Consider the following 27,258-nt stretch of genomic DNA (forward strand, 5'->3'; position numbering starts at 1 on the left):
AAAAAAAATAAGCAAAAATGATTACACTATCTTAAGGACATAAAAATACTCCAAAAATTGTTTCTTTTTTTCTTTTCTTTTCTTTTTTGGTAGAGGGGAGGTGGACCAGTTTTAAGAAAATGGACATTAGATCAGCTGACCTCTGGTCTATAAAGTAGGTGTCTGGAGGCCAGAAACAAGACCAGGACTGAAAATATACATTTGGGAAAGTATACATTTCAACTACACAACTTTAAAACAGAGAACAGGTGAAAAATGGCCCAGGGCAATGTGTAGAGCAGGAGGCAAAGAGAACTGGGAATGAACTCTGAGACTGCCCCACACTTGGTGGGGAAACAGGGTTGTGGGGGCTGAAGAGAGCAGGAGAAGGTGCTGCAGAAAGACACGCCAGCAATCTCTGCCGCTGTGAGCGAGCGTGGCTGGAGGGCAAGTTGACAGCTCTGAGGTCACTGGAACACTTTGCAGAAGAACCCAGTGGAGCGGCAAGGGCCGGCTTTCCGTGAGGCTGGGATGAGATGGAAATGGGAAAGTCAGCCTGCCCTGTCCAGCTCCTGTCTTGCAGCTGGGAGCAGGGCTCCCACCCTCCTGCCGCGACTGGGAGGCGGGGCCACTATTTTCTCTGACGGTAACCTCTCAAAGGAATGGCGCCCAGGTGCTGGAGAAAGACGGCCTTGGCTAATACTGTCAGGAAGCTTAAAAGAGATGAAAGGGGCAGAGAATAAATGGGCAATTACAGGGTTTCTAAACTAACTACCTGCTGTAAGAAAAGGGAGTCCAGGGCCCGGAGTCCGAAGAAGCCTGTGTAAAGCTCAGTCAGGCTGAGGGGAATGCCTGACAGTCTTGGTCAGAAGGATTAGCATTTCTTTTCTACGCCCCAATTTCATTACATTCACAGGCAATGCCAGGACAGACCCATTGTTCAGTTCCACTTACAAATTTGAAATAAAATCCAATCAAGTGTTTCTCATTTCTTTTCTTCTGGCCTAAGATCAGGGTGGAAAAGGGGTTTGTGGTAGTCATATGGGGAAGAGGGAATAGTCTTCCATGACTAGTTCTGGAATAAAAAGAAGAGAGATTTTGAAAATTCTCCTGAGATTTCTAGTGTCATTCCACACTCAGAGCAGCATCTGAATTCCCAGCTGCGCGTCCTCTCAATGAGGGCCGGCCATCAGTTCAGCCGAATGGCATCCGCAGAGGTGCCGGCATGTGGGAAGAGACACACAGTTATTCCTGTGTGTGGCTTGCTGTTCACCTTTTGAAAACTGCCTGAATGAATAAATCTGTGATATAAAAAGTATAAACCAATGTTAGAACTATCTGTGATTTATCAACTGAAAGCCCAAATAAATCATGGCTTGTTCAGTATTCTGCCAGCATCCCTGGCAACTAGAGCCATCGTCCCTTGAGGCTGCTAGGAAAATTCTTCAGAAGCATGTAGGGCTTTCATTCCAGTTATCTGTGCAGGTTGAAGATTTCAAATATGCAAAACTACTTATTCTAGTTGATTCTCTCCTTGAATTCCTAAGAAGCCTCCTCAAAAATGGGCAGATTACAAAGCTGGCGAGTAGTAAACACTGAAATTAATTACAGTCGGCGTCTAGGATGCTTCCAGCCAGAATGTGGATAAACAATCATTTTCTCTGGAAAGTTGCATAATTTATAAGATTCCCGTTTGGTCACCAGCTCTGAAAAGGTGATAGATGTCACTCAATACAATAATGACAACAAAAACAGTAATAGCTTCTATTGACATTATTTTTAATCTTAATAACTACGTACAGTAGGGACTATCAGTCCTGCCCATAGCACAGCTGGGAAAGCTGGGACTCCGAGAAGGGCGAGCGCCTTCCCTCTGACGGGTCACAGGGTCAGCACGTGCTGCAGCTGGCCCTCGGCAGCAGTGTCCTGTGCTCCCTTCCGCGCTATCTACGGCCTTTTCCTAAAAAGGAGTCTTATCCACCTTCCGGCTGAGTAGACAGCGGCTGTTTAATCTATTTAGAAAAAGTGACACCACCTTTCAGTTTAATTCATCCTCCATGAATTGTTATGTTCTACATTTCACTGAGTGAAATTTCCTATAAAACTTTGTCATATTCTTAAAATGCCAAATAAACAAACAAATTAAAAACAAACAAGAAACCAGCTTCACTCTCAGAAACAATAGTCCCAGACTTCCAGATGTCCCCTTTATAAGTACAGGTAGTAGCTTGTTCAATTCCACAAATACGTATTCATCTCCAGTCACATGTGTGGTGCTGTCATTGAATAATTATTCTCCCTTGAATCCTACCCTTCAGCAATAAGCCAAAAGCAAAACATTTTTGGCCAATCATAAAATAACATAAAATAATGAAACAATAACTTCAATGCAGATTTTTTTAAGTGGTTTTAATCACTGCATTCATTGCATCAGCAATTCTGGAGGGACTGCCAGTATGACAGCTAACGCTCTTGCTGTCTTTGTTCAGGTACAACACCTAGAACTGGAGGGATATTAGTGATCACCTGGCTTAAATGCCCCATTTTATAGAAGGGACTAATGAGACCTAAAGATGCTAACCTACACCCCACGGCCACCGACCCTTCCCACCCAGGGTGCTTTCCTCCAGGCTTCAGCGTTGACAGCAGGGATGAGCCGGTTCACTCCCTCTGCAGGTGCAGTCAAATCCCAGAATGTTCTCAGGACTGGAGAAAGTAAGCCCAAGGGCCTCTGTGCAGGGTGAGTGCCTGCCTTCCGTCTCAGGTGAGCCTTCAGGAGAGGCCGCGTTGATTCCATCACTAAGCAGCTCGCCAGTGACGTGTCACACGGAGATTGAGGCCTGGAGATTGACCACGGCTGGGCTCCAGGCCCTTTGCCTTCAATGATAGTGGTTAATTAAAATATTAAAAATTACATCTTATGACTGTGCTGGTATAGAGAAGAATATAATCCAGTTTGGATTATATTAAAATTTTTATTTTAAAGAATTTAAAGCATGTTGGTGAGCCCCTAAACGTATGGTGGGCTAAGGCTGTGAGGCCTGCGCCCGCAGATTAGCACTGATGGGGAATGTGTAGGGTTGTCCTTCTCTGATGGCCCAGGCCAAGGAATGACCCCTCCGCTCCTCCACACCAACGAAACCGCCACCGGGACAAGCCTTGGTTCTAAGTGCGGGGGTGGGGAGGCAGGGCCCAGCCGCACCGCAGCTGCCCCGCGGCGGGCAGAAGCGCGCACGTGGCCGGGTTTGTCCTGGCACTGACTCGCAGGAAGTCTGTTCGCTCCATTCTGGAGCGGTGCTTGGTGTCTCCGGGCACCACGGGCAGCGCTTTCGTCTGCCTCGGAACTCCAGAGCCCTAACTCGGCCTTTTTGAAATGGGAAAAGGTGATCCAGGAATTCCCAGCACATTTCCCCCACCAGCGAGACCTGCCCCTGTAATCGCGCGGTAATAATGCCTCCATCAGCGGTCCCCGGGAGCTGCCTCCGCGCCAAGTCCTTCCAGACCTCACTCCCCTTCACCAATGCGCACCGCACAGTGGCTTTTAAGGAGACAGAAATCGGACTCTTAAAATTTCATCCACTGAATCTATTCCTACTTCTTTTGCTGTTGGGCGCCACCTAGTGAACACTAGGTTTCATTACATCGGAATGAAATAAGTCCACAAAGACCCAGTAGGTCGGCAGCCCATAGAGGGGAAGCCTGAGTTACAGGCAAGCTGGGCTGAAACCTGCCCTGGGACGGACCGGCCAACAGAGATGCTTCACTTCCTGGCAAACTCTAAGTGTTGAGAAGGAGATGATGAAAGGACAGAGAATGACAACGTAATGGCAAAGGAGGATAAAAGGGCAGGAAAGCAATCCATACACAAACTCAAGGTGTAGAGCAAGGGAAGGGGAGCGGGTAATGAACTGAAGTTGGTGAAATGCAGACTTGAGACCCTTGGAGGCCGATTTTCAGGCCTGAGAAGCATGAGAGCCCTTGGAACCGCAAACAGGAGACTGGAAAGACCGTCAGGGACCTATGACCTCCCTGGACTGTGAACTTCTTGATGGCCAGGACTACCGTCTTTTAAACTGTAACTGTAAAATGCCTCGAAGTGTTCCCTGTAGGCAGGGACATTCATTTGAATGCTTTTTTATCACGTGATGGAGAGCTGAGGGACATACATCCTCCCTCCGTCAGCCAAGTGGAAATGCTCTTAAGGACCTGTGAAATGCAGACGGAAGACAGTATTTAAGCAAATGCGAGGGAGAAACTGATACAGAAAATGTGCTTACACTGGAAATCTCAGAGCAATGCAATATTTCCAAGCCCCACATGCAACGCTCTCGTTTCCAGCCATCTGCATTGATGTCACAAAGGAACAACAGAAACAAATGTGGAGCCGCTGTGGTGTCAGACTGTGCTTTCTACAAGGAAACAAGAAACATTCTGCCTCAGGAAGAAGTGGTGGCAGACAATGGTTCCCAGCTGCTGTTTAGTTGGGAGAGCCTTCATTTCAAAGGAAGCATTTGTGGAAGTCTGATATGAAAACGAATGAGGGTGAAGATGCTGGCAGTGGCTGGGCGGGACTCACTGTCCCTGGCCTCCTTTTAGCCCTTGGAGGCCTGAATTGTCTCCTGAAAACCCCATATTTGGTCCCAGATATCCTTTTAGCCCTTGGAGGCCTGAATTGCCTTCTGAAAACCCCATATTTAAAAGCCACTAGAATGATGTCAAAGCCAAACACTGTAAACAGACATACAGATGATAATCTTGAGTTACACTTTCTAGTTGCAATGGGCTTTAATTTTCAGTGATATCGACTTTGAAGGGTTGTTGTGAATATCCATGAAGACTTGTTTAAAGTGTTCAGCACAAAACTAAGTCATAGTTAAGAAGTGCAAAATAACAGTTGAAATTAATATTGGTTCAACTTCTATAATGTTGCAGGTTGCTTTTACTGATGTCAAATTGGTCATTCATTTTATACATAAAATACACAGGTGATTGCAACTGATATTAGTTTAAATAAGCATTTAAATATGTTTCCAAAGTTGTGGGGCGCGGCTACAGTGTTTTGGCCAGGTTCAAGCCTCGGAATAATGAAAGGACAGGGTCCTCTCATTGCCACGTGCAAGTCCTAGCTGGAGGGCAGGGCCCTCCCAGCACAATTATAGCCAACAGCTATAGTTGTAAGCTTGAACCTATGGTCCAAACACGTGGCCCCACGTGCCTTGTGATAGAGTTCGGGTGCATGTAGTTGAGGGGGGATGAAACTCACGAGAATGCTGTAAACAACTTGATCACGCCCCTACTTTGCCTCGTGGCATCTGCTATAAAATAAAGACACGGCTTGTGGGCGCTGGCGCTGTCTCCTCATCAGGGAGCAGCGTCCCACCGAGACCCAGCTTTCATTCTCTTATCTGTCTTTTCTCAATCCTTTCACCCCCCCCCCCCCCCCACTCAGGATCACCTTTGGCCATAACATAAAGTAATGTAATTACTATGATTAGACTGAAAATATTTCCCCTCGAACTTATGTGTTTAAAATATTTATTTATTTATTTGATGTTAGCTTTGTTTTTACAAATATCCTTCTAAGTTCAGTGTAAAGCTATCATATTTGGAGTTTATTCTGCATAAATCTTTTCCCAGTTAAAAAATCTATACCAATAAAAGAGTAATATGCTATTTAGAGCAGACGTCTTCCCGATGTTCTTCCTGACAAAGCCGTAGCGGATGCCCGAGGCTCAGGCAGGCCGCGGATGGCAGCTGCCATTACAAGGGCCAGCCCGAGGCTCAGGCAGCCACAGCGGCTGGCAGTGGCAGCAGCAGAGGTGTGATGGGGGCATCACCTTCCCCTGATCGGGTGGTTGCCTCCTGCAGAGGGAGGCCAGACTGTGGCTTAGGTCCACTTCCCAGTGGGGAGTGGGCCTAAGCCGTCAGTTGGACATCCCCTGAGGGCTCCTGGACTGTGAGAGGGGTCAGGCCAGGTTGAGGGACACCTCTCCCCCCCCACCCCCAGTACACGAATTTTTGTGCACCGGGCCTCTAGTAATAATAATAATAATAAATAAAGTGTCCAGCACAGTACCAAACACAAAATGACCTTCAATAAATGTGAACTCCTTGTTCATACAACAGTCCCTCCTTATCCACAGTTTCTCTTACTGCAATTTCAGGTACCCACAGTCAACTGCAGTCTGAAAATATGAAGTAGAAATTTTCAGAAATAAAATATTCATAAGTTTTAAATTTCACACCTTTCTGAATAGCATGATGAGATCTCAAGCTGTCCATGAGTCACCCCTTTGTCCAGTGTGTCCCTACCCTTTAGTCACTTAGTAGTTGTCTTGATTATCATATTGGTTATCAGAGAGAGACCACATTCACATAACTTTAAGTATGTTGTTATAATTACTCTCTTTTATTGTTAGTTATTGTTAATCTCTTCCTGTGCCTAATTTACAAATTAAACTTTATTATAGGTATGTATAGGGAAAAACATAGAATATATGGGTTTCAGTATTATCTCTGGTTTCAGGCATCCACTGGGTGTATTTTTAGGCTATGCTGTGGTCCACCAATTCCCCCTTGGGGTTCTTTCCTTTCCTATTACATAAATAATTGTCATTGTGCTCCTGGTGAAGTTCCTGGTGAAGGTTCAGAATCGTGATCCCTGGGGCACAAGGCCTGACATAGATGACGTTAATGCTCTGATTACAGCCAGAATTCACATGAGAAGCTAAAGACGAAGCCAGAAAAAAAGTCTAGATGCAGGATGGACCTGGACCTTTCCCATCACTTGCAAATGAGCAGCTACTGACACCACTGGACTCTCTCAGGCCAAATGCCCTGGGCTGTCTCTACAGAGAGATTGTCAAACTTGATCTGCAGAAAAGCTACCCAGTTGGGTTAAGGACAGAAAAATAAGTGACTTTGTCAGCAAGCAATGGTAGTAAGCCCAGACGGTGCCCCTAGCCATACTAGGTGTTTGGTGGGTGTGGTACAGGCTCATAGAGAAATATTTGCATAGTGCCCACCAAAAAAAAAATAATAATAATCTATTAGAAGGGGTTTTAAGCAAATCCAGGAAGCCAAGGCAATGATAGACTAGTCCATACAACAATCATGAGGATTTCACCTCCTCAAAGCCATACACAACTTGATTATACTTGAAAACATTTTTCTAGAAAATGGTATCTAATTGTTCTCATGGACTGTTGATCTCACACCTCCTTGTCCCTTCTCTTTCCAAGATATAGGCCATGTTCAGAACAGCACATTTTAGGTTGTTGCTACATAATGCCTACATTGTCAATACTGGCCAAACCCAGAGCAAAGAGTGGGAGTGTAGACTAGTTTTTTTTAATGTAAATTCCTGGGGAATTCCTGGTGTTAAGGAAGAGGCAACTAGTGGTATGGCCTACACATGAATGTGTCCATCCTTCCGAGAAGAAATATCTTTGGGATCTGACACACTGGGAAAGCTTTCTTAAGAAATTTCTACTGGTTCAACTTTGATTCATTATAAAATCACTCTCTTCTCTTTCATGGTGCTTCCTCCCCAGAATCAGATCCCATCCAGGTCTTCGTCTTTGCCTAAAGCCCAACGTTAGAGGTATCCCTCAAAGAAGACATGTGCATTAAAAGGATCGTTAACATACCCAGGGAAAATATGTTTAAAGCATGAAAGTGGAAGCAGTATGATTTGCTTCACAAATTGTTATAAATGGTCTCTTCTGTTACGATTCTAATTGATTGCAATTAGCTTTTCAGGCTATGCTGTGGTCTACCAGCTCCCCCTTAGGGCTCTTTCCTTCCCAGAAACGCCTCACACAGTCCGCACGGGGATGGGGCAGACGTCGAGGGACTGAGCACCAACAGGCATGATCTTGGCAACACTCAGCTTCCCTGAGCTTCAGCTTCCTCATCTGCCAAGTGAGCAGGTCTCTGAAACAGCTTCTCGCCCTAAAATTTTATCTAAAATGTAAAATCTTACACATGGATAAAATAAAAATCGAAAACAATTCGTCCGTTTGAAATTCCCAGTGCTGAAGATTTTGAAGGGCCAAACGGATATTTGTTGAATAAATGGATCTTCTCTTAATTCCCAGGAAGAGTGCACCCCAAACAAAAACTCGGCGGCGTGATTTTAAGTCTCCTACTTCTTGTCTGTAGACGGGTCCGGAATAAATAGCCTGGGAAAAGCAAGTGATTGATAAACCATACCTGACTCCGGCCCCCAGATTTGGATAGTCATTTCTTCAGCCTTACCTTATGGTGTTTAGTTCAGCTTACTGCTGCCTAGAGCATGCCTGGCTGGGCTGAAGGAAATCATGATGAAACAGAAACCTTTTTCAAACAGGAAACTCATTTGGTTATCCTACATTTCCTGTGAGTCCTTAGCAGGGCAGAATCCGCGCATTCCGTCAGCTTTCCACGTAAGTAAACTGTATTTCCCCGCCGCAGGGAGCGGAACAGAGCTCTGATTGTTCCCTCCTGGCTTCTGTTTTCAAGACAAAAGTCTTGAGGGTAAAGTTGCTGGCAGCTGTTATTTATTAAACCAGGCCCTGAGTGTGAATCATCTGGGTTATCAGGATAAATTTGAGTTATTTTCCGAACAGTGATAAGGATCCCATAACATGGCGAGCTGTGAGGCAGAGAAAACCAGTTCACTTTAGCCAGGCCTGGTTGTCCATAAAGGTCCCTGGACCTGCAGAGAAATACAGCTTCACATAGACTTTTAACAGATCTACCTGATGGGAAACCCAAAACTGTGTTCTCCAGGGCCTGCTCCTGCCTCAGCTTTAGGGTTGGCCTCACTTATCTCTCTTCCTCTTCCTTCGTCCGCCACAAGGAGGGGCTGGACCAGGACAGTGAACAAAGAGGGTCTTTGAAATTCTCACCCCACAAGGTGTCCCCCAACAACCCACTTAAAGAGCTTCTGAGGTCAGTCAATTTGGCAAAGCCTCTATGTTCTCTGATCGAAGATTCACAATAGATATTAGCTTATTTATGACCACCAGGGATTTACAAGCAAAAAGAGAAGGGGGTGAGGTTGGAGGGAGAGAAAGGGTAAAAGAGAACAGAGGAAAGGGAGAGAAACCTGTTATATTTATTTCACCCTGCATTTAAAAAAAAACACAAAACACCATTTAGCTACCAAACCTCTTTTTAGTATAAAACTTATTAAGTCCTGCTGAATTTGAGTTCTGAAAATGTTCCCACTTGGGAAATACTAGACCTGATGATCATTGAAATGCTCCTAATTTTGAAAATTCTAAGTTCTGTTTACAGATCTTCTAAAGCACAATACTGTTCATACTCTTCCCTCGCCCAAAATCCACTGTGGCTCCCACCTGCCTAGAAAGTCCTCATTCCTACGCACAGCATTCAACACCTCCCAGAGTGTGGCTCTAACTTTCCCAGTCGTAGTTCCCTTCCTTCCGTCCATGTGTCTGCTTTTTCCTCACTGGGCTTCCCCTGCTCCATCCTTACATCTGCTGCTCTCTCGCCTCTGTGTCTCTGCTCATGCCGCTGGTCCAATTAGGATGCTTTTGTGGCCTTTGCACATACAGATGCAACCCACCTTACTCAGCTCAAACCATCCCCTCCCATGGTGGTCTCCTCTCTAACATAATGGGAGCTCACATGTAGGGCTCTTGTGCTAGACAAGGTACTGGGCTTCTTGTATATAAGCACTCTGTGCCTTCCCCGAAGCTTCTTTCAAGAACAACTTTATACACAGTTACAGGTCCCCTACTTCCTTCCTGGCACGTAACATGTGTTTATTGAAAGAATAGTCTGAAGGATAAATGGCTGGGTAACAGGAATCCCTCTAGGGTAGAAAGAACAATGGTCTCAGGCCCTGAGCCCCAGTGTGGTTCTGCCGTCCGCCCGCCATTTGCTTCTCCGCCTGAGAGCTCAGTGTGCCAGCTCATACAGACAGAGAGGCTGCCGGAGCCACGGGCCTTCCAGGACTAAATACCGTGAGATGCTCTCAATTTATAATCCACGTTACAAACAATCTGAGACAACCCTACAGAATTAAGAATAGGGCGAAAGAGAGCAATTAATGACAAAAGAGAACAGACTAGAAGTCTATTTGAATTTTAATAGAGGAAAAACAGTTAATCTAAAAGAATGAATCTCTGGCATTAGGGGTTTAGGGATCAGTAAGGGACTAAGAGAAAGATATTTTTTAAATTAGAAAATTACCCTGAGTTCTCCAAAATGTCCTCATGAATGGCTACTACTTTATAAGGAACACCTGATCTTAAATGTATACATTTACACTTATCTCTGCAGAAAATACTTACCTGAAAAAATAGCAAATCAAAACTCAAATTTCTATGCAGTGGTTGTCAAAATGTGCTCCAAGCCAGATGTCAGTACCGCTGGGGCCTCCTTCAAAACACATCAGAAACTCGGGGTGGGGGATGGGGGGGTGGTGGAATCTGCGTATTAACAAGGCCTCCAGGCCATGCTGATGCACAAGGTTTGTGTGTAATTCTATTTGCAGCTAAATATGTGTCTATCAACTCATTTGTCAAAGATACAGAAACGTGTGGTTCCCTTTCCACTCCAGTCTGTTATCACTACTGTACAAACCACTTCAAAATGGGGTGAGAGCCAATGTATCTGCTCCCTTCCTTTGACTTCTGCCAGCTCCCCTGCTCCGGCCTCCACGCTTTCACTGATACCTGCCCCACCTCTTACAGCTGCCCAAGCAGATCCCTGCAAACCCCTGGCCTGTGGCGAATTGGCCCAGTGTGTAGAGAACGAGTGGACCGAGGAAGAAGAGTGTCGCTGCCGACCTGGGTACGAGAGCCAGGGGGCCCCAGACCACCAGGGGGGCCTGGGCCGCTGTGCCCCGCAAGAGGAATGTGAGGTCATCCAGGGAAAGGGCGCTCCGTGCAGGTGGGTCGAGCACACCAACTTTATAGATCCAGGAATTTGTTATCTGTAATTCTGAGAAACCTGGCATTAGAATGAATGCATATGGTCCTTTAAACCCACGGTTCTCAAACTTCAGCGAGCGTCAGAATCTCCTGGAGGGCGACTTGCCAAAGCCCACATGGCTGGGTGCTGCCCGGCCCTGTTCCTGGCTCGGTAGGTCTGGGTAGGGCACCAGTAAGGCTGACACTTCTGGTCCAAAAGGCACACTTGGACACCTCTGCTCAAGCTTTCCTACAGTATTTCATTAAGACCAATAAGGAAGAAAAAAGAACCTGTGTTAGCTTTAAGAGAGAAAACCACATGGTCCATACCTTAATTGGTGTGTGTGTGTGTGTGTGTGTGTGTGTGTGTGTGTGTAATACTTGTCTTTTCCCCTCTTTGCAAACATAATAGCTTTCATTATAAGAAAACTGGAAAATATAGAAAATTGAGAAAAATGATAAAAGTCATATTAACTGCTCTTTTCTTTTGATGCACATGAGTATGTAGGACATCTATATAGAATTTTCTAAAGCAAAATGAAATCAGCCTGGCTTCTTGTTTTACAGTCAGCTTTTTAACATAGAACATTCATTCCTCCATGTCACTAAATATTTTCTGTAGCGTCATTTTCAATGCTTACAGGGTAGTCCAGCCTATGGATGTGCTATGATATGTTTAATTAATTCTTCATTTCTGACAGAAAGCTTAAACGAAGCTCTTTAGACGGAGGAAAAGAAGGTGAGCTATCACTGAACCAGACTTTAGGATGGAGGTAGCTGATGAACAACCAGGGAACACAAATGTCCCTCATTCTCCTCCAAGTCCCGTGACACCCAGATAAGATCCACACTGCGGACTCTGCCTGCTGGGGTCCCACCCCAGCGGGTCCAGGGGTCCCCAAAGGTGTGGACGGAGTCGGCGAAGAAGGAATGACACGGAGACAGCGTTCAGTTGATCAGCAGCCTAGCCAGTATCTCTAGCCAAGTTCTGGTCTGGATCTCCAGCAAAGTTCTGGTTAGGATCTCCAGCCAGGTTCTGTGTCCATGTTTTCTTGCTAGGTTCTCCAGACAGGTTCTCCAGGTTCTCCAGACAGGTTCTCCAGGTACTCCAGACAGGTTCTGTAGCCAGGTTCAGTCACCAGGTTCTAGTCAGGTTCTCTTGCCAATTTCTGTAGTCAGGTTCAGTCCAGGATCTTTTGCCATGTTCTCTCCAGCGAAGTTCTTCTGTCTCTAGGTTCTGTGTAGGTTCTGTCTTCTTGGTTCTGTCTTCTGCTGTCTTGTTACATCTGTATTTATACCAGTTGATTCAATCCTATCAATCTCTATTACAAAGGTTAGGGCGTTTCTTATCTCCATTCCAGGGAGTAAAGATTATGTAGCTTAAGCATGATTGTTCGTAGTTAAAGTGATTAATTACCCGCCTGGCACTTAGTTAAGAGGTTTTATTCCCTCCCTAACTTCAGGGGAAAATCCCTACCTGGGGAAACAATCTTTCTCAGAGAGGAGACCTTGGTTAAAACACATAGTGCCAAGAAGGTGAGCAAACATTTCAAGAACAGTATGTCATATATGCCAGGTGCTTTGGGCCGGCTCCCGGCATCTGCCCTCCCAAGACTTCTGTGTGAGCCTGCCCGCCCTTCCCCACCGTGAGCTTCCAATCACACACACGCCAACATTTCCTCACTGGTAATCACCAGGCGATGTCTTTATCTGACTATCCCGGTTTTTCTACTGCTCTCTTACTCATTCTAGTGACCACAGTCCCTAATTTCCAACCCAGGGGACGCGCGGCAATCTTCTTCCACACTCGAGCAACAAGAAAGGAGATTTAGCTTTTTTCTTGATGAAACATACCTTGTTCCTTTAAATTATTCACACTTTAAAGACAACTATACAATAGTGGTTAAGAAGCAATATTCTGGAGTCAAAGTGCAATTAAAATTTTGGTTTAGCAGTTTACTAATCAAGTGATTAGTAACTTGGAGAAATTACTTAACTTCTCTAAACTTCAACTTCCTCATTGGATAAGGGTTACTGCAAGGGATACGTGAAATTGAAACATCTTCACAAAGCACATAAAGCACAGTGTCCCTTGAGGCACATGAGGATTATGATGATGCTATCAGTTTTCTCCTAAATTAATACCAATTAAAAGCCCAACTGGATTCTTTATGGAATTTCACATTCTGGTTCTAAAGTTCCTCTGCAAATGAAAATGTCCAGGAGAAAATCTTAAAGTACAATGATGGGGAGGCCTCTCTGTAAGATAGTAACTCATGAAATAATATTTAAAACACTGAGGGAGATGCAGAGATAGACAACAGATTAATAGGACAAATACAAGATCTAAATAAGTCCTTACATATTAAGGAATTTATTTAACAAGCACTTCAAATCAGTAGGGAAAGTATGGGCTGGTCGATAATGGTTAAAGTACAATTGGCCTTCCATTTAGAAAAAAATAAAATTAGTTTCTTACTACACACAAATCAATTCTATATCGAAGATTCAAACCTAAAATCAAAACTATGAAAGTATGAGAAAAAATATTTAAAATATTTTAAATACTTTTTCTATAGTCTTAGGCTAAAAAGCCTTCCCTGGTTAAGACACCAATCCCAGAAGACATTAAGAAGAGGGCTTCCATAGAGAAAAAAAACACCATAAATAAAGTTAACATACACACAACAAGAGAAACGCATTTGTAACCTTTCTTCTATCTTAAAGGCTGAACATGTATAATAATGAATTTCTATGTGTCAATTAGGCAAACTTCATATTACTAAAATGAGCAAATAAACACAGAGAAGAGATCCGAATGACCAACAAAACAGAAAAAGATGCTCAATCTCACTATGATCAGGGAAATCCAGAAACAATGAGGCAGTATAACTTATTACTCATGCGTTTGGCAGAAGAAGGTCAATAATACCCAGAGTGGATAACGTCAGGGAAAACTAGTTCTGTAAAGCATTGCTGATGGGGTGTAAATAGGAAAAAACTTTTTAAATAAATATTTGTTACTGCCTATAAACATTTTAACTAGATTCAGATAGTCTACTTTTGGACAATTATTTCTGCAAAAATAGTTGCACTTGTGCACTAAGATATGTGTATAAAAATGTGCACAGCGTCATTGCTTTGAACGGTGAAACCACTGGACAGCCCACCAATGGAGGAATAGCTCAATCATCATAGTGTGGTATATTAGTCACGATGGAACACAGCTGTTAAAAGCAATAATATAGCTCTCCTGGAGCTGCCATAGGGAAAAAACCAAGACATTTCATTAAACGAGAAATGTGAATTGTAGGTTCATAGGTCCTGCTTATGTAATAAATGAATAACAAAACTCTATATTTATAATATATTAGGTTCAAGCACATGGCATTGCTATTTTGTTGGTAACAAATCATCCAACATTGGAAGTTTTGTATGGTTCAAGCAAATATGTAACTAAAAGCATAGTAAATACATGATTTAAAAGACACACTCATTTATGATTCCAGTTAACATTGGAAAAGAGTGGAAATGGGGTCCAAGTTTTTTAATTATGAGAATATGTGCATGTATCACTTGTGTAATTTAAAAGGGCCGGGGGTGGCAGGCAGAGAACAGTGGATGAGCAAGATCCTAGTAAGATGAATAAGGAGAAGGGGTTTGCAGGTGGCTTTTAAGAGCAGTAATATATTTCGTTTTTGTTTTAATCAGCCCTATTTGCTGCAGATGGCTGTGCAATTTGTCATTTTAAACATCCCTCTGAAGAAATATCCCTTATCGTTCTAGGTTGTCATAAGTGAAGTCAATAGGGTAGGACACAGGCTGATCGGGAAGCAACAGCTCTTAGGAAGGTTTTCGGGGCTCTGCTCCCTGACCTGTGCCTGCCTCTGGGAATAGATAGCATGACCTTCTGGGGCTCAAATACACCAGAATAAGATGCCCCTTCACTGATTCCATTCAGCAAGCATTTTTGAGCCCCCATGTGCTAGTCACTATGTGAGGTGCTGGGCAATAGATAATAAGGAAGTGAGGAAGCAGGGGAGGGAGGCAGGGAGGAGAAAGACCAGAAGGAGGGAGAGGAAGATACTCAATTTCTTTTGGAGAGAAAAGAAAATCCTCAACAAGAGGACAAACCCCATCGCCCCATGAGCTGCTTCAGAAGGACTCTCAGTGGAGCAGAACCCTGAGCACAGCAGAGCTGAGTCCCTCCCGGATCCCCACCACCTGCTCCCCCTCCCAGCAGATACTTCTGTTGCTCACAGATGCCATCATTTATGTGACTGCAACTTACTTATGGGGATCAGATTACCGAATCTAACATACATTACAACACTGACTAAGATTAGAGGTTTTTAAGCTATACCCAAGTTCAAATTCGAGCTCTGCCCCTAACTAGTGAACTTGAGCAACATCTCCCTCCCCTTTAAACCTCAAATCTCTCATCTGTATTAATGGGAGTAATAGGAATACATTTGCGGGTTAAGGTAAGGAGTGAATAAGAGGCTCCTCACCCTAACCAGTTTGGCTCAGTGGATAGAGCATCAGCCTGCGAACTGAAAGGTCCCAGGTTCGATTCCGGTCAAGGACATGTACCTTGGTTGCGGGCACATCCCCAGTGGGGGGTATGCAGGAGGCAGCTGATCGATGTTTCTCTCTCATTGATGTTTCTGACTATCTCTCTCCCTTCCTCTCTGTAAAAGATCAATAAAATATATTTAAAAAAAAAAAAAAAGAGGCTCCCTCAGCGTAAACTCCCAGCTGCTACCAGCTGCTAGCATCTTTGGAGCTGTTCGATAATTATCAAAAAAGGCAGCCCTGTAAGGAAAACAGATTCCCTACTTGGTACTTAAACCTCAACTCAGAAGCAGATCAGGTGAGGACACTACGTGCTCCAACTCTGAAAGCAACAGCCTCTACAGAACGGTCAGCGTGGCTGCATTTCTGTTATTCTACCCAGTGAAGAAGGAAATAGGAGAATTATATGGTGGGCAAGTGCCTGACTGAGATGAGTCCATTGATGTACAAGGAGCCTTTGCAGTTGGTCCAGATCTTTGTCATTCTACTGACAAGTAACTGTCTTTTGTTATATTTTCACCTTTGTTTTTCCTCCTATTCTTTTGTTTTGTTTTTTTTTAATCCTCACTCAAGGATATTTTTCCCATTGATTTTTAGAGAGAGTGGAAGGGAGGGGGAAAGGGATAGACAGAGAAAGAAACATCGGTGTAAGAGAGACACATTGATAGGTTGCCTCCCACATGCGCCCCAACTGGGGCCAGGGATCGAACCTGCAACCAAGGTATGTGCCCTTCCCTGGGAACCGAACCCTAGACCCTCCAGTACACAGGCCAACACTCTAATCACTCCTATTCTTTTTCACATTCAATATCTATGAGCATAGTGCATACATTTCCCATTTTCCTCAATTTTAGAATATATATATATATATATATATATATATATATATATATATATATATTCAGTTGTTCTAGGAACTTACTTGGAAAAATTCCCTAAGAATAAACAAAATTTCGTTTTCAAAGTTCCCTTTTTTGGCTTAATGATTTTTACTTTTGTTAATCACAACTGTCATCATACATACTCAGAAAATGCAAATCTAGATCTGAGAGAGTAAATTATTTATGACTTCCTCTTCAGATCTAAAAATTTTCACTTTGTCCTTTAATAGGACTCTGTGTTCTTTGTGACATTTACAATAAGAATCACAAACGTAGGGGCCAGATTAAATACCTGATGGTACAAAGTGACTCTTATGAAGAGGGTTTTAGTAACATGAAAGAACCTGTTTTAACCACAGTAAGATCACAGGTTTACTCACGTGCTACTCCTCAGATGTGTGAGGTGGGTGGTGTCCTTTTTCCCCTCTAGTAGCTGTTCCCCACTCTCTTTTGAGCCCTTTTACCGCTGGGTTAAAGAAGGGGAGCGGGGAGGAAGTGGAGTTTAATATAGTCCAGTCCAGTTTTTAAGATTTCATCTGATTAACAGTTTAAGCAATCGCTTCAGGCATCTCAGTTTTCTTGAAATATATAGTCAGGCTCAGAGATCTTCTCCCCTTCCCTTCTCTTCTCCAAGGCGCAATCTGTATGCATTGGGGGAGAGGTCTCTCCTTGTCTCACCAGGTCCTTCGGAAAGTTTCTATTCCCGTATTGTCCTCAGCTGTGAACTCTTAGTTCTGACCTCAGCACCTGCCGCTCCCCGGGTAGTCCCAAAGCCTCCAAATCACCCAACCAAGACAAACTGGAGCAAAAAGATTGCCTTCGCTGGTGGTAGGGGGAACAGGGGACTTGTTACTCAACCTCCTAGAACCATACCTCTCTCCTCTGCCTTCTCCCCATCAAGCACTGGACCAAGATGAGTTTCCCTCCTTCCTATAGTGATGCCCACCTCCCCCCTTTCCCTGAAGTTATAAGGAGCAGAATGTTCAGAGAAAGAAAAGTTTACTGACAAGGGAACATATGTCAGAAAGTATCCCCCAAATATTATGCCCATTTTATAAGGTGAAGAGGAAAAAAGCAAAGTGTAAAATGTGTATATACTGTCCTCAGTAATTACATAATATGTATATATAGAGAGAAGTCTAGAATAATATACATAAAATTTTAAAATAAGTTTCATTTTGAAATTGCACGAACAAAATGTTATTACAGAGTTGTTTTTTTTCAGTAACCACAACTCAGAACTTGACTTGAAAAATAACTCCACTTCTTGCAAGATGAACTTATCATTCATCTTTCCCATGAGCTTTGTTCAACCATCTGAGGCCACTGCCTGGGAAACAGCAAGCCAACTGGAAGGCAAAACCCTGGGGGGGGGGGGGGGGGGGGCGTGCAGAAAGCACACTTCCTCCAAGTCTAACAAAGGCACTGGCAAAATGTGCTGCCCATTTTCACTCATCATTTTCAAACCAAAAGAGTAGGAAGTCGTCGTTGCTGTTAATGCCAATACGCCTGGGAAAGAGAATATCGCGTTTTGCTTTCTTTTGTAGGTCACCAGGTCACTCTAAAAGTCAAGCACACGGAGCTACTGTTAAACGTGCTTTTAAATGCTGGTTTTAATCACTGAAATTTGAAGGACATCTAAAATATTTCTGAGCATGACTCTTATTTTAAATAGAATTAATTAAAAGCACTTTTCCTTTCCTTGCCAGGGTTTTTGATTTAGCATTTTCAAGGGGGGGAAAGGAATTTCCTGGTGCAGGAAGGGTAGAGACAGAAGATTGGCATTAACTGAAATGTGTAGGCAAAACTATAAAATAACAGAAATAATCCGAGTATTTTATAATATGCTTAACCTTTCTTATAAAAATATACACGTGATTTATCAATGCATTTCAACATGGCTGAAATTTTCATAATGATCATTTACATTCCTGGAACTGAATCATTTTATGCATGTACTTATAAAATATCTTTTTTTTATTTCAAATACTCAGCCAAACCAAAATATGTAGAAAAATAATTATGTAGAAAAAGTGATTTGTGAATGAGCAACTTCAAAAATTCCTAAAAGTTCATCCTCAGATAAATGTTCCTTCCAGTGTCCTAGTTACCTCTTGTAAATTACTCATTCATCAACTTACTTTACTAAAAAAAAAAAAATGTATCTGACAAAGGGAAATAATTTATCTATAACCAGGTTAAATATAGCCTACATTGAACTTTTTCAAAATGACTTTGGGGAAAATACCTTAGAAAATGTTTAGCCTGAAATCACCTAGTTTCAAAAATTATACCTAGTCTCTGATGGTAAAAATGAATGATCATCAACCAGTGTCCACCCTAACTGAGATCCATAGTGTTAGATGGAGATGCATCAAAGCTTACACTTGAAACAAGTTATTATGGTCAATATGAAATCAATATACAATATACAGTCACATCAAATGCTAATCATAGTAGCATGTGTCCGAGTACACACTGGAAATAACGTGGGCCATTTTGACTTCCTGAAACAAAGAAAGTTGGAAAGCCAGATAAAGCGCAGACTCGAGCCATAAAATGGCAATGGACACAGGATCTAATATTAACAAAATGGCCAGGATGAGGCAAACACCAACCAAATCCTGAAGTGCCAGGTAGAATTAAGAACCACAATTCAAATGAAGCAGCAACGTGGAATAACAACGTCTGCTATGGTTGGAAGGGAACCTGGTGACTTTCATTCACAAACTATTTGCTACCCCTGCTTCAAAAGAAAGTTCAGCCTGAGAATGTGAATTGGTTTAAGAAGAGATGGATTCTATTTATAGCAGGTTAAAAAGTTAGAAATACTTTGGAAGCATCTTCAACCTTTCAAAAAAGATAGCCTAAATGGCAAGCATAGTCTCATCCATCAGCAGAGGCCATTTTTAAATGAGTCATTGATTTGCTCTTCGATGGCATTTCTTAAGCTCTTAAAATTATTTTCCTTCCAGGTAACCAGGAAAAGAAATCCTGAATCACTGACGGTAGGATATGAAGAATTTAAGCATCAAGATTGGGAAGGAAATTAAAAACTGAAAATGTACATGTTATCATTTAATCTATCTCAAGAGACATGGCTTGCTTTCTCAAGGAAAATTGAATGCACTATGTCAAAATTCTGAAAACGTAGGCAGGCATATTCACTGGTTGTGAGAAGCCAGGCCTACAGACAACACTGAGATCCAGCACGCACCACATTTCAAATAGAGAAGAGTGCGCACTGATGACTGGTACCTTCTGAAAGAAAGGATGCTTATTTATCAAAATCCAAAACACAACCAGTGAACCGTTTTGGCTATTCCTGGGTGATAGCAAAGGAAATAGTAAACCAGGTTTGCTTCCAGCTGCCCTGAAAATCTTGTTCACAGATCATTTACAAGTGCAATCTATTGTTTTGGGGGTGGAAGGTGAACAATATATCAGAAGCAAAGCTCTTCAGATGTTAGAATGTACATAAAAGTTGATTACTTATGCAAGGAGATGCAGGTCTCTACAGGCATGGACATATATAGTAGGTAAACACTGGTGAGGGTATATATGCTCCACACTTCAATATTTGTCACACACACACACACACACACACACACACACACACACACACCTTCAGTTCTTAGGCACATTAATTTTATGAGAAACTAGTAGCCCTGTGCACGGATCCATGCACCAATAGCTCGCCAGTGGCTCGATGCCACCCTCCAGTAGCTCTCTGCCCGCTGCCCCGCTCTCCGGTAGCTCCCCCCGCCCCCTTCCCCTGACCACCCCCCCACCCCCATAGCTTCCTGCCCTGCCCCCTCCTGTAGCGCTCAGCCACCTGCTTGTAGCTCGCTGCCCCACACTCCTGCTGATCGGTGATCAGGTCGTTCTGGGTCGGTTGTTACGCTTCACAGCGTAAAGACCATTTGCATATTACATCTTTATTATATAGGGTTACTGCTTACATGGTAGGTTGTTTTGTTGCCAATAATTTCTGATTGATTTCTTTAAAAGAAAACGTAACGGGAGTTCAGATATACACATCATAGAAAATCTTTTCCTGTTGCTGTATAAAGCTATTTTAAAGGAACACACTATACTGGGAAAAAGTAAGGTTGTACTTTGTGACATAACCAATTCCTGTTTCCACCACAAATGAGCTACGTCTTCCTATAATCTCTTAACTCCATTACGCTAACTCTGGTGTATGCTTAGGTAGGCTGGATCAAGGTGATCCAGTTGAGCCAGTTTTTAATGTGCTGCTTAATGAAACATGAATTCCTCTGTATCTCTTTCAAATGTTCTACTATCAAGTATATTTGCTGCAAAACCTTAATTTCAATAAAATAGAAACACCATATATTCATTCATTGATTTATAATAAAATATGTCTGTGTTTTAGTAGCTAGTCCCTGGGTTTGCGTTATGGATGATAATGAATGATGTCAAGCATGATTTTAATGCGGCTAAAAGAGAGCAAAATATTAAACATTGACAGCAACATTTTAGCAGTAAGCTTCAAAAATAAAAACAAAACCAAATATTTCTCAATAACAGAGACAATCTTTGGGGAAGTGGTATGTGCTCCTGGTTACAAATCCTTAACATTCCCTCATGTTGCTCCAACAAATGTATAAATTTCATCCCTATTCCCACCCCAATCCTCCCCCAAAATGAGGAGCTATGATATCTGACAAGGACTTCAAACTGTAATGTGGCAATAAAGGGCCACAAAGCAAAGAATGGTGGCAGGAGATGTACCTGCTCACTTCCACGTCCCTGGAACTTCCCAGAGGAAAACATGCTTGTTAGAAATGATAGGTGAACCGAATGTTCATGAAAAAAAACTCATCAAGAGAAAATGAAAACCTAATACTCTCATCTCCCATTATGTGCCCTTCACTGCCTACATCTCAGTTGTGTTCTAACTACTGCAGAGAAGGTGGTTTTTGATGGGGAAAGAGAAATAGGTAAACCCTCCATTGTGTTTGAGCCAAATGCCTCTCATTCTTAGGATCACCCACTCTTTAGACTGGTCTTTTCAAACCAGCCAGAGAAGGGCTGTGGAGGCTAGACAGCTGAGTCCCTGCACATTGAGACGACCACCTGGGTCATGGTAGGTCCCAGATGAGAGGAATGAAATAGCCTACGTAAACCAGGCGTATTGGAAGGACTCTTCTTTGGGGCCCCAGGTTTTACATCCTGTGTCACCTCACAGATTGGTAAGGGCCTGGGGAATGTCCTCTCATCTAGGCAACCGAGGAGTTGTGGCTCACACAGCTGCTTGTTCCCTGGATGGAAACCCCATAGGAGTTTGGGCCGAAGCTCCAGCTTCGATTACCCGAGTTCCTTGCCTCTTCCTACAGCACCCAGCACAGGGGATCCAGCTCTTGTGACTGGATGAAGCTTCAGAATCCCAGATTCTCACATTATTCCATCTGAGACATGGGGCAACAAGTGCAACATTGACAACTTTAAAAAACTGATTGCACCTGGAACTGTATTAAAAATACAAGATGCAGGGGGAAGTTCTACATAAAAAGTGTTTATTGTTTTTATTTCCAGTACATCAGTATTTCAGGAAAGCATTAGATAGACATTTTTAAGGAAATGAGGAAAAATTAGGTATCAGTTACAATGAGATGAATTTTCTAAAGTAAAAAGAAAATGGCCAATTAGTAAACCTATTTGAGGTTTGAAAGTGACATTCTGCATAGGTACTAATTAGGATTAAAGATTCTCTTTTTGATGTGTGCTTTTTCAATTATCTCTTGGAAAAAAAAAACTTCTTAAAAGGGATGACAACTAAAAGTAAGACAACTTACTTCACACATTAGATCAGTGATGGGAAGGAAGAATACACTGATTAGAACTGAACTTATATTCATAGATCTGGTCCCGGCACAGGTAGGCTCTACCTGTGAGGGTATCTCCATTGGACTCCGCCTGGAGGCTTACCCACAGAGTGTCTGCTCGTCGCTGGCCTTCTCCAGGGTGGCAGTGCCACTTCTACATGCTAAGGACATATATACCAGCTCTATTCTGGTCCAAGTTTAATAACCACAGCTTCTGCTCTTACATACTGAAGTTTAGCAAAGATCTAAAAGTGCTTTGTCACCCAAATGTATCAGTGTTTTTCAGCCTGGGGATGTAGTCTTCAGAGGCACAGCCTTTTCTTTCTCCTCCACCACTGCTCCTCTCTTTCCTTTTTGTTACAACTGCTGTCCCCAGCTTGTCCTCATTCTCCTCTGTAGATATCCTCTGCCCTCTTCTCCCTTGTTTGTTTATCTTCTGTGATGAATAAAAACCATCACTATTTCTTATTGCTGGTCGCGAAAGAGAAAACCTGTCACCTCTGAAGATGTGGAGGGACGGGGGGGGGGGGGGGGGGGGGGGGGGCAGCCCTTTGTAAACCCTCAGGGGGCCATGCAAAGTGTTTGCTCGTTTTGATTCCTTTTTTCTCCACCTGATTGGAGCAAAGGCATTTCTCTCTACTCTCCTCTCTCTCTCTCTCTCTCTTTCTCACAGTCTAGAACTAAATGACTTGACCTCTCGGGATCTCTGGTACCTCCTCTGTAAAAGGAAGTAGATCTACCTCTAACATTGTATTAATTGACTGACTGATCCGTTCAATAAATATTTGTCCTACTGATCTAAGTACTTCAGGTAACAAAACCAAAGATCTGCACATTTGGATACCTCGAGGACCGTAGTTAATAACCTGTGAGTGAAAATATCTTTTTTAATTCGATTAATGAGGCTCTATAAACAATAAGTCCTCATTATTATCCTTGCCTGGGAGTGTCTATTCTCTAGCTACACTTCTGCAAATATCACCTATTTTCCACTTCAGGTGGTAACTTCTTGGTTGCTGGCAGAACAAAAGGATTCACAATGCTACTGGAAAGAGTCATCTATGAGACATCATTGTAGAGAGAGGAATTCAAGTCACAGTTGAACGTCTTATGTGTGGGCTTGTGCTCCTAGATGCAGTCTTTCTTTCTCACACAACTGTTCGAGGAGGTGCCACCTACTCAACTTTACAACTAAACTCACTCTTTCTTTTATGTGTATTAGGGACATATGTCAAATGTGGTAGTGGAATTAGGAATTACATTATAACTGAATTGATGTGAAAATATTTTGTGTTCTCATTTTAAGTATTTTATGCATATCTACCTTTGCAGAGCATTCACTAAGGAAGGAACTGGTATTGAGTGAGATAAGCATTAAAAAAAGATTAGTTCATAACCAGTTAACTGCCATGCGTCCAAAACGGAAACCATCCCTACACACCACGATATTTTGAATTTAATTTAAAAAATCAATTTGCAATGAATATTATAAAAATAAATGTATTACTCACAATTCAGGTGTTCTTGAATATTTTCAGCTGAAAATTCTCATGAAAAAATGATTTTAAAGTTGGCAGGGCTGCCACTTAGGGAAAACATTTTTTTTATAGACGCACGTGGCGTGTGGGGAAGGTCCACCGCTTGTGTCTACAGACGCTTGTGGCGTACAATGGGTGAATGAATATACAGTGGGCTGGCTTAAATTCTAGTTTTACATCTCAATTAAAAGGACTGATTAAAATATGAATTGGCATTTGATTCCTACAGTTTCCACCTAGCGCCTGTGGCTCTGATTGTGAACACCGTAAAGCAATTGCATCAACATCGTTTAGAACACAATTTCTGCTCTTTCCCTGAAAGGCTGGCGAGGCCCTAAGTTCCCTGGCAGAGGGGCTTCTGTGAGTATGTGCATGTCTGTATGTAGGTTACTGTGAGTCTGTCTGAATTAGGGCAGTCCTCCTGGTAGCCACAGCTGCCTCAGGAGACTACTTTAATTAGGTAAGTTCTAGGACAGCTATGTGACATAATTAGCAGCAAAATGGCTTAAGACTATAATTTCACTAGCTATTAAAGTAAAAGACTTGTAACCGTGCTTTGCTGTGATGTATTTCTTACAAATTCTTCAAAATGTTAAGTCCTCTCATTATAATAATTGTATGGTTGATTAGTCTTCCATCTAGTGGCTATATGAGTCTGGGAGATACATAAACTGTTTAAGACAAGCCCTTAAAAATATATTTGGTGACTACATTTTCTTCAAGGACTTTACTTGTTCCTAGTTAAGAAACAAAGCTTACCATTCACTATCGTATACAAATAAAAACATCAATTAAAGGCGAGTGATGAGAAGAGAGGGAACAGGTCATTTATTGTCAGTAACCAAGCCTTTCTGTCACCAATCACAGGGACCAAATGACACAAGGGTGGGTTAGTCTATGGAGTAACACATCCTTCAGAAGATAATCATTTTCACATTCTCGGTAGCATAGGCAGGGCCATTTAATTTCTTTAACAGAAGACAATCATTTGCACAGTATTGTAATAAGTAAATATTTCTGTACAAAGATCTGGGGAGGCAATTCTAAAAACAGTGTCTGAAAACTAATCTAATCAGATGGGAAATATTTTCCTAGCTGAGGTACTCTTTTTAGGGGGAAAAAAATCACTGAAAACTCAGTTCAAAAGTTAGTGTCATTTGAAATCAGAAAAAAAAAAAGAATGCAGAGAGTATTTTATTTTCTAATTTTATTCTAAAATACAAACAAGACTCTTTAGGATTATGTCAACATAATTCCTTGATGTATTTTTGCCTCCAAATTCCTAACATGAAAGTCATAAATATTAGGCTAGAAACTGCTGACATTTGATCAAAACTAACAGCACACAGGGAAAACTTCTTAAATTATCAGTTACATGAAACAAGCAATTACCCAGTTCAAGGGCTTTTGAATTACAAAGCTTATAAAACAGCTCTACAATTACCAAAATCTCAAAGGCCAAAAGACACAACGAACTTTTTTAAAACAAGGATGTTTTGAAGCAGAACACTAGCCTAAATCATATGAAACAACTTGGACAAGATTTTGATATAAAAATCACAATTGAGATGAAGTTGGAGGAATATTTGAATTCAGTAGAGTTAAGCCACAGTGCCACCTAAAACCTATTTCCTTTTCTTAATGAAAGAAAAGTTATCCCAAAACTTTTAAGCACTTACATGATCTAAATTTCCTTTATTTGCTCATGGAATATAAGAAAAATATTCTTATTAACACCACAATGTAATAGAAAAGAAAAACAAATCCGTGCAGAATACTATGAGTACCTTCTTTATCATCAAGTACATCAATCACATAAGGCTCATTCTAGAATGCTAGAACTTCAGGCGAATGGCTTTACTCAAACTAAGACACACTGCAAAAGATGGGGGGAATAAAAATTTCCACCTTTGATGGAAATTTCCATGAATTTCTGCAAAAGCGAGTAAAGAAAGTAGAAAGCTTTTCCAATCAAAATATTAAATGACTTAATCTTTGTAAGAAAATTTAAGCTGTTTCATTATTCCAGTTATATTATACTGTGCCATCCTTAGAAATCGAGTCTTTTGAATTATTTTTCAAATTTCTTTTCCTAGAGAACAATTATGATGGACTTAAGGTAGTCTGCACAGAATGAGACATATCAGAATCTGTCCAAGTGTAACAAGTATGAGAATAACAAGAGGTTTAACAGTTACAGCTGGATATAGGAAAATAATTTTTAGGTCCCAGAGTCACTACCATAATTAACCTTAAATTAACAAAAAGCCATGATTAATAAAAGCTGTTCACTTTGTAGAAGTAATTCTAACATGATCGTGGAATGGTTAAATCTCTGAGGCACACACCCTACCTAGTACCGCGGCAGGGGCTCCCTGCTGCCAGTCGGAGTGTAACATCTACTTTAACAGGTTCTGCAGCATGGCCGTGGCATACGTGGGCCTCGCCTGTCTGCTCTCAATTGCATTCTGAAGGTACTGGATGCCTCCACAGCGTTCCCAGATTTCTTCAAACTGTCTTGGCAAAATCTCAGCACCACGCTTTCGAGTCAGGCCTGTCTCTTCAAGGTTCAGCTCACACATCTCCATATCATCCTTACCTGCACAAATGAGACAGCAGAGAATTACCATGTCTCTTTCAGAACTACTGCTACAACCCTTATTCCTGAAGTATATATCAATTCTCATAGATTTGAGAACTTTCAAAACTTGATTTTCTCCCCCCAGGATTGAAATCTGCTTCATAAACTCACCAGAGAAAGAGTTTGTCCTCCACCAAAGACCCTTTCAAAATGTACCATCACTACAACTGATCAAACAAATTATGAGGGCAAATAAAAATGCTACATTTCCTTAAACTGCTACAGATCAACTGATATAATTAACACCAAGGAAAGGTTCTTGGGACATAGACAAGTTTCTATGTGTTCTCCAAGGACATAATCCAAGCAAGTTCACATTATAAACAAATTAAACCTCAAACTAACTGAAAACATGATTTAACTGCAAAACTCCATCCCTCAATCCTGAACTTTTAGTGAATTATTACATTATATATTAGGTTGTTTCATTCAGAGTTTATAATCCTTTCCTCCTTTATAAATTTTTTTCCTGTGAGTCATACACACCAGCCACAAGAAGGATGGGTGGCTTGTCAGGATGGAGTTCCATTTGCCGGGCAATCCAAGGTCCATCAAAATGGGCATACCACCAGCCCTTCTTCTTGTTCTGCGGGTCTTTGTACTGGTCAGCAGGGCGGATGAATGGGATGCGGAAGAAGCGTTGCTGTCTGTTCATTTCGATCTCCTGCTGCCTGGCAGGAAGCTGAGCGGCTGGGTTCTGCTGAGCTATTACACAGAACAAGGAAAGTTAAACCAGCAGCCCAAGGGATAACAAAATAGCCTTGAATCCTAAAATGCACCACACATTTTTTTAAAAGGAAGAGGGGTTCCTATTAGTAAATTTAAAACCAAGTGTAAATAATAACTGCCTATAATTGAATACAATTC

The 27,258-nt window shown here is 42.1% G+C and overlaps 2 protein-coding genes across 15 annotated transcripts in view; one reads left to right on the top strand and one right to left on the bottom strand.

The window, feature by feature from the left end:
* The window catches only part of IMPG1 (interphotoreceptor matrix proteoglycan 1), a 131,082-nt gene extending 111,669 nt beyond the window's left edge, over positions 1 to 19,413 (top strand). Inside the window, exons 15-17 of the mRNA XM_036318414.1 lie at positions 10,686 to 10,884; positions 17,908 to 17,947; positions 19,336 to 19,413. Of these exons, the coding sequence (XP_036174307.1) occupies positions 10,686 to 10,884; positions 17,908 to 17,947; positions 19,336 to 19,413 (317 nt within the window). The remainder of the gene's footprint in view (positions 1 to 10,685; positions 10,885 to 17,907; positions 17,948 to 19,335) is intronic.
* A 5,142-nt stretch (positions 19,414 to 24,555) lies between these two features.
* MYO6 (myosin VI) overlaps positions 24,556 to 27,258 on the bottom strand; it is a 141,547-nt gene continuing 138,844 nt past the window's right edge. For 7 of the 14 annotated variants that reach the window (XM_036317775.1, XM_036317787.1, XM_036317785.1 and 4 more), the window contains 2 exons: positions 26,878 to 27,096; positions 24,556 to 26,349 (listed from right to left, as the gene is read on the bottom strand). In XM_036317775.1, the coding sequence (XP_036173668.1) occupies positions 26,150 to 26,349; positions 26,878 to 27,096 (419 nt within the window). In that variant the 3' untranslated portion in view covers positions 24,556 to 26,149. The remainder of the gene's footprint in view (positions 26,350 to 26,877; positions 27,097 to 27,258) is intronic. The other 7 variants (XM_036317789.1, XM_036317788.1, XM_036317784.1 and 4 more) reach the window with 1 other exon arrangement.

This window comes from Myotis myotis, unplaced genomic scaffold (genome assembly GCF_014108235.1).
Source record: "Myotis myotis isolate mMyoMyo1 unplaced genomic scaffold, mMyoMyo1.p scaffold_m19_p_7, whole genome shotgun sequence".
NCBI lineage: Eukaryota > Metazoa > Chordata > Mammalia > Chiroptera > Vespertilionidae > Myotis > Myotis myotis.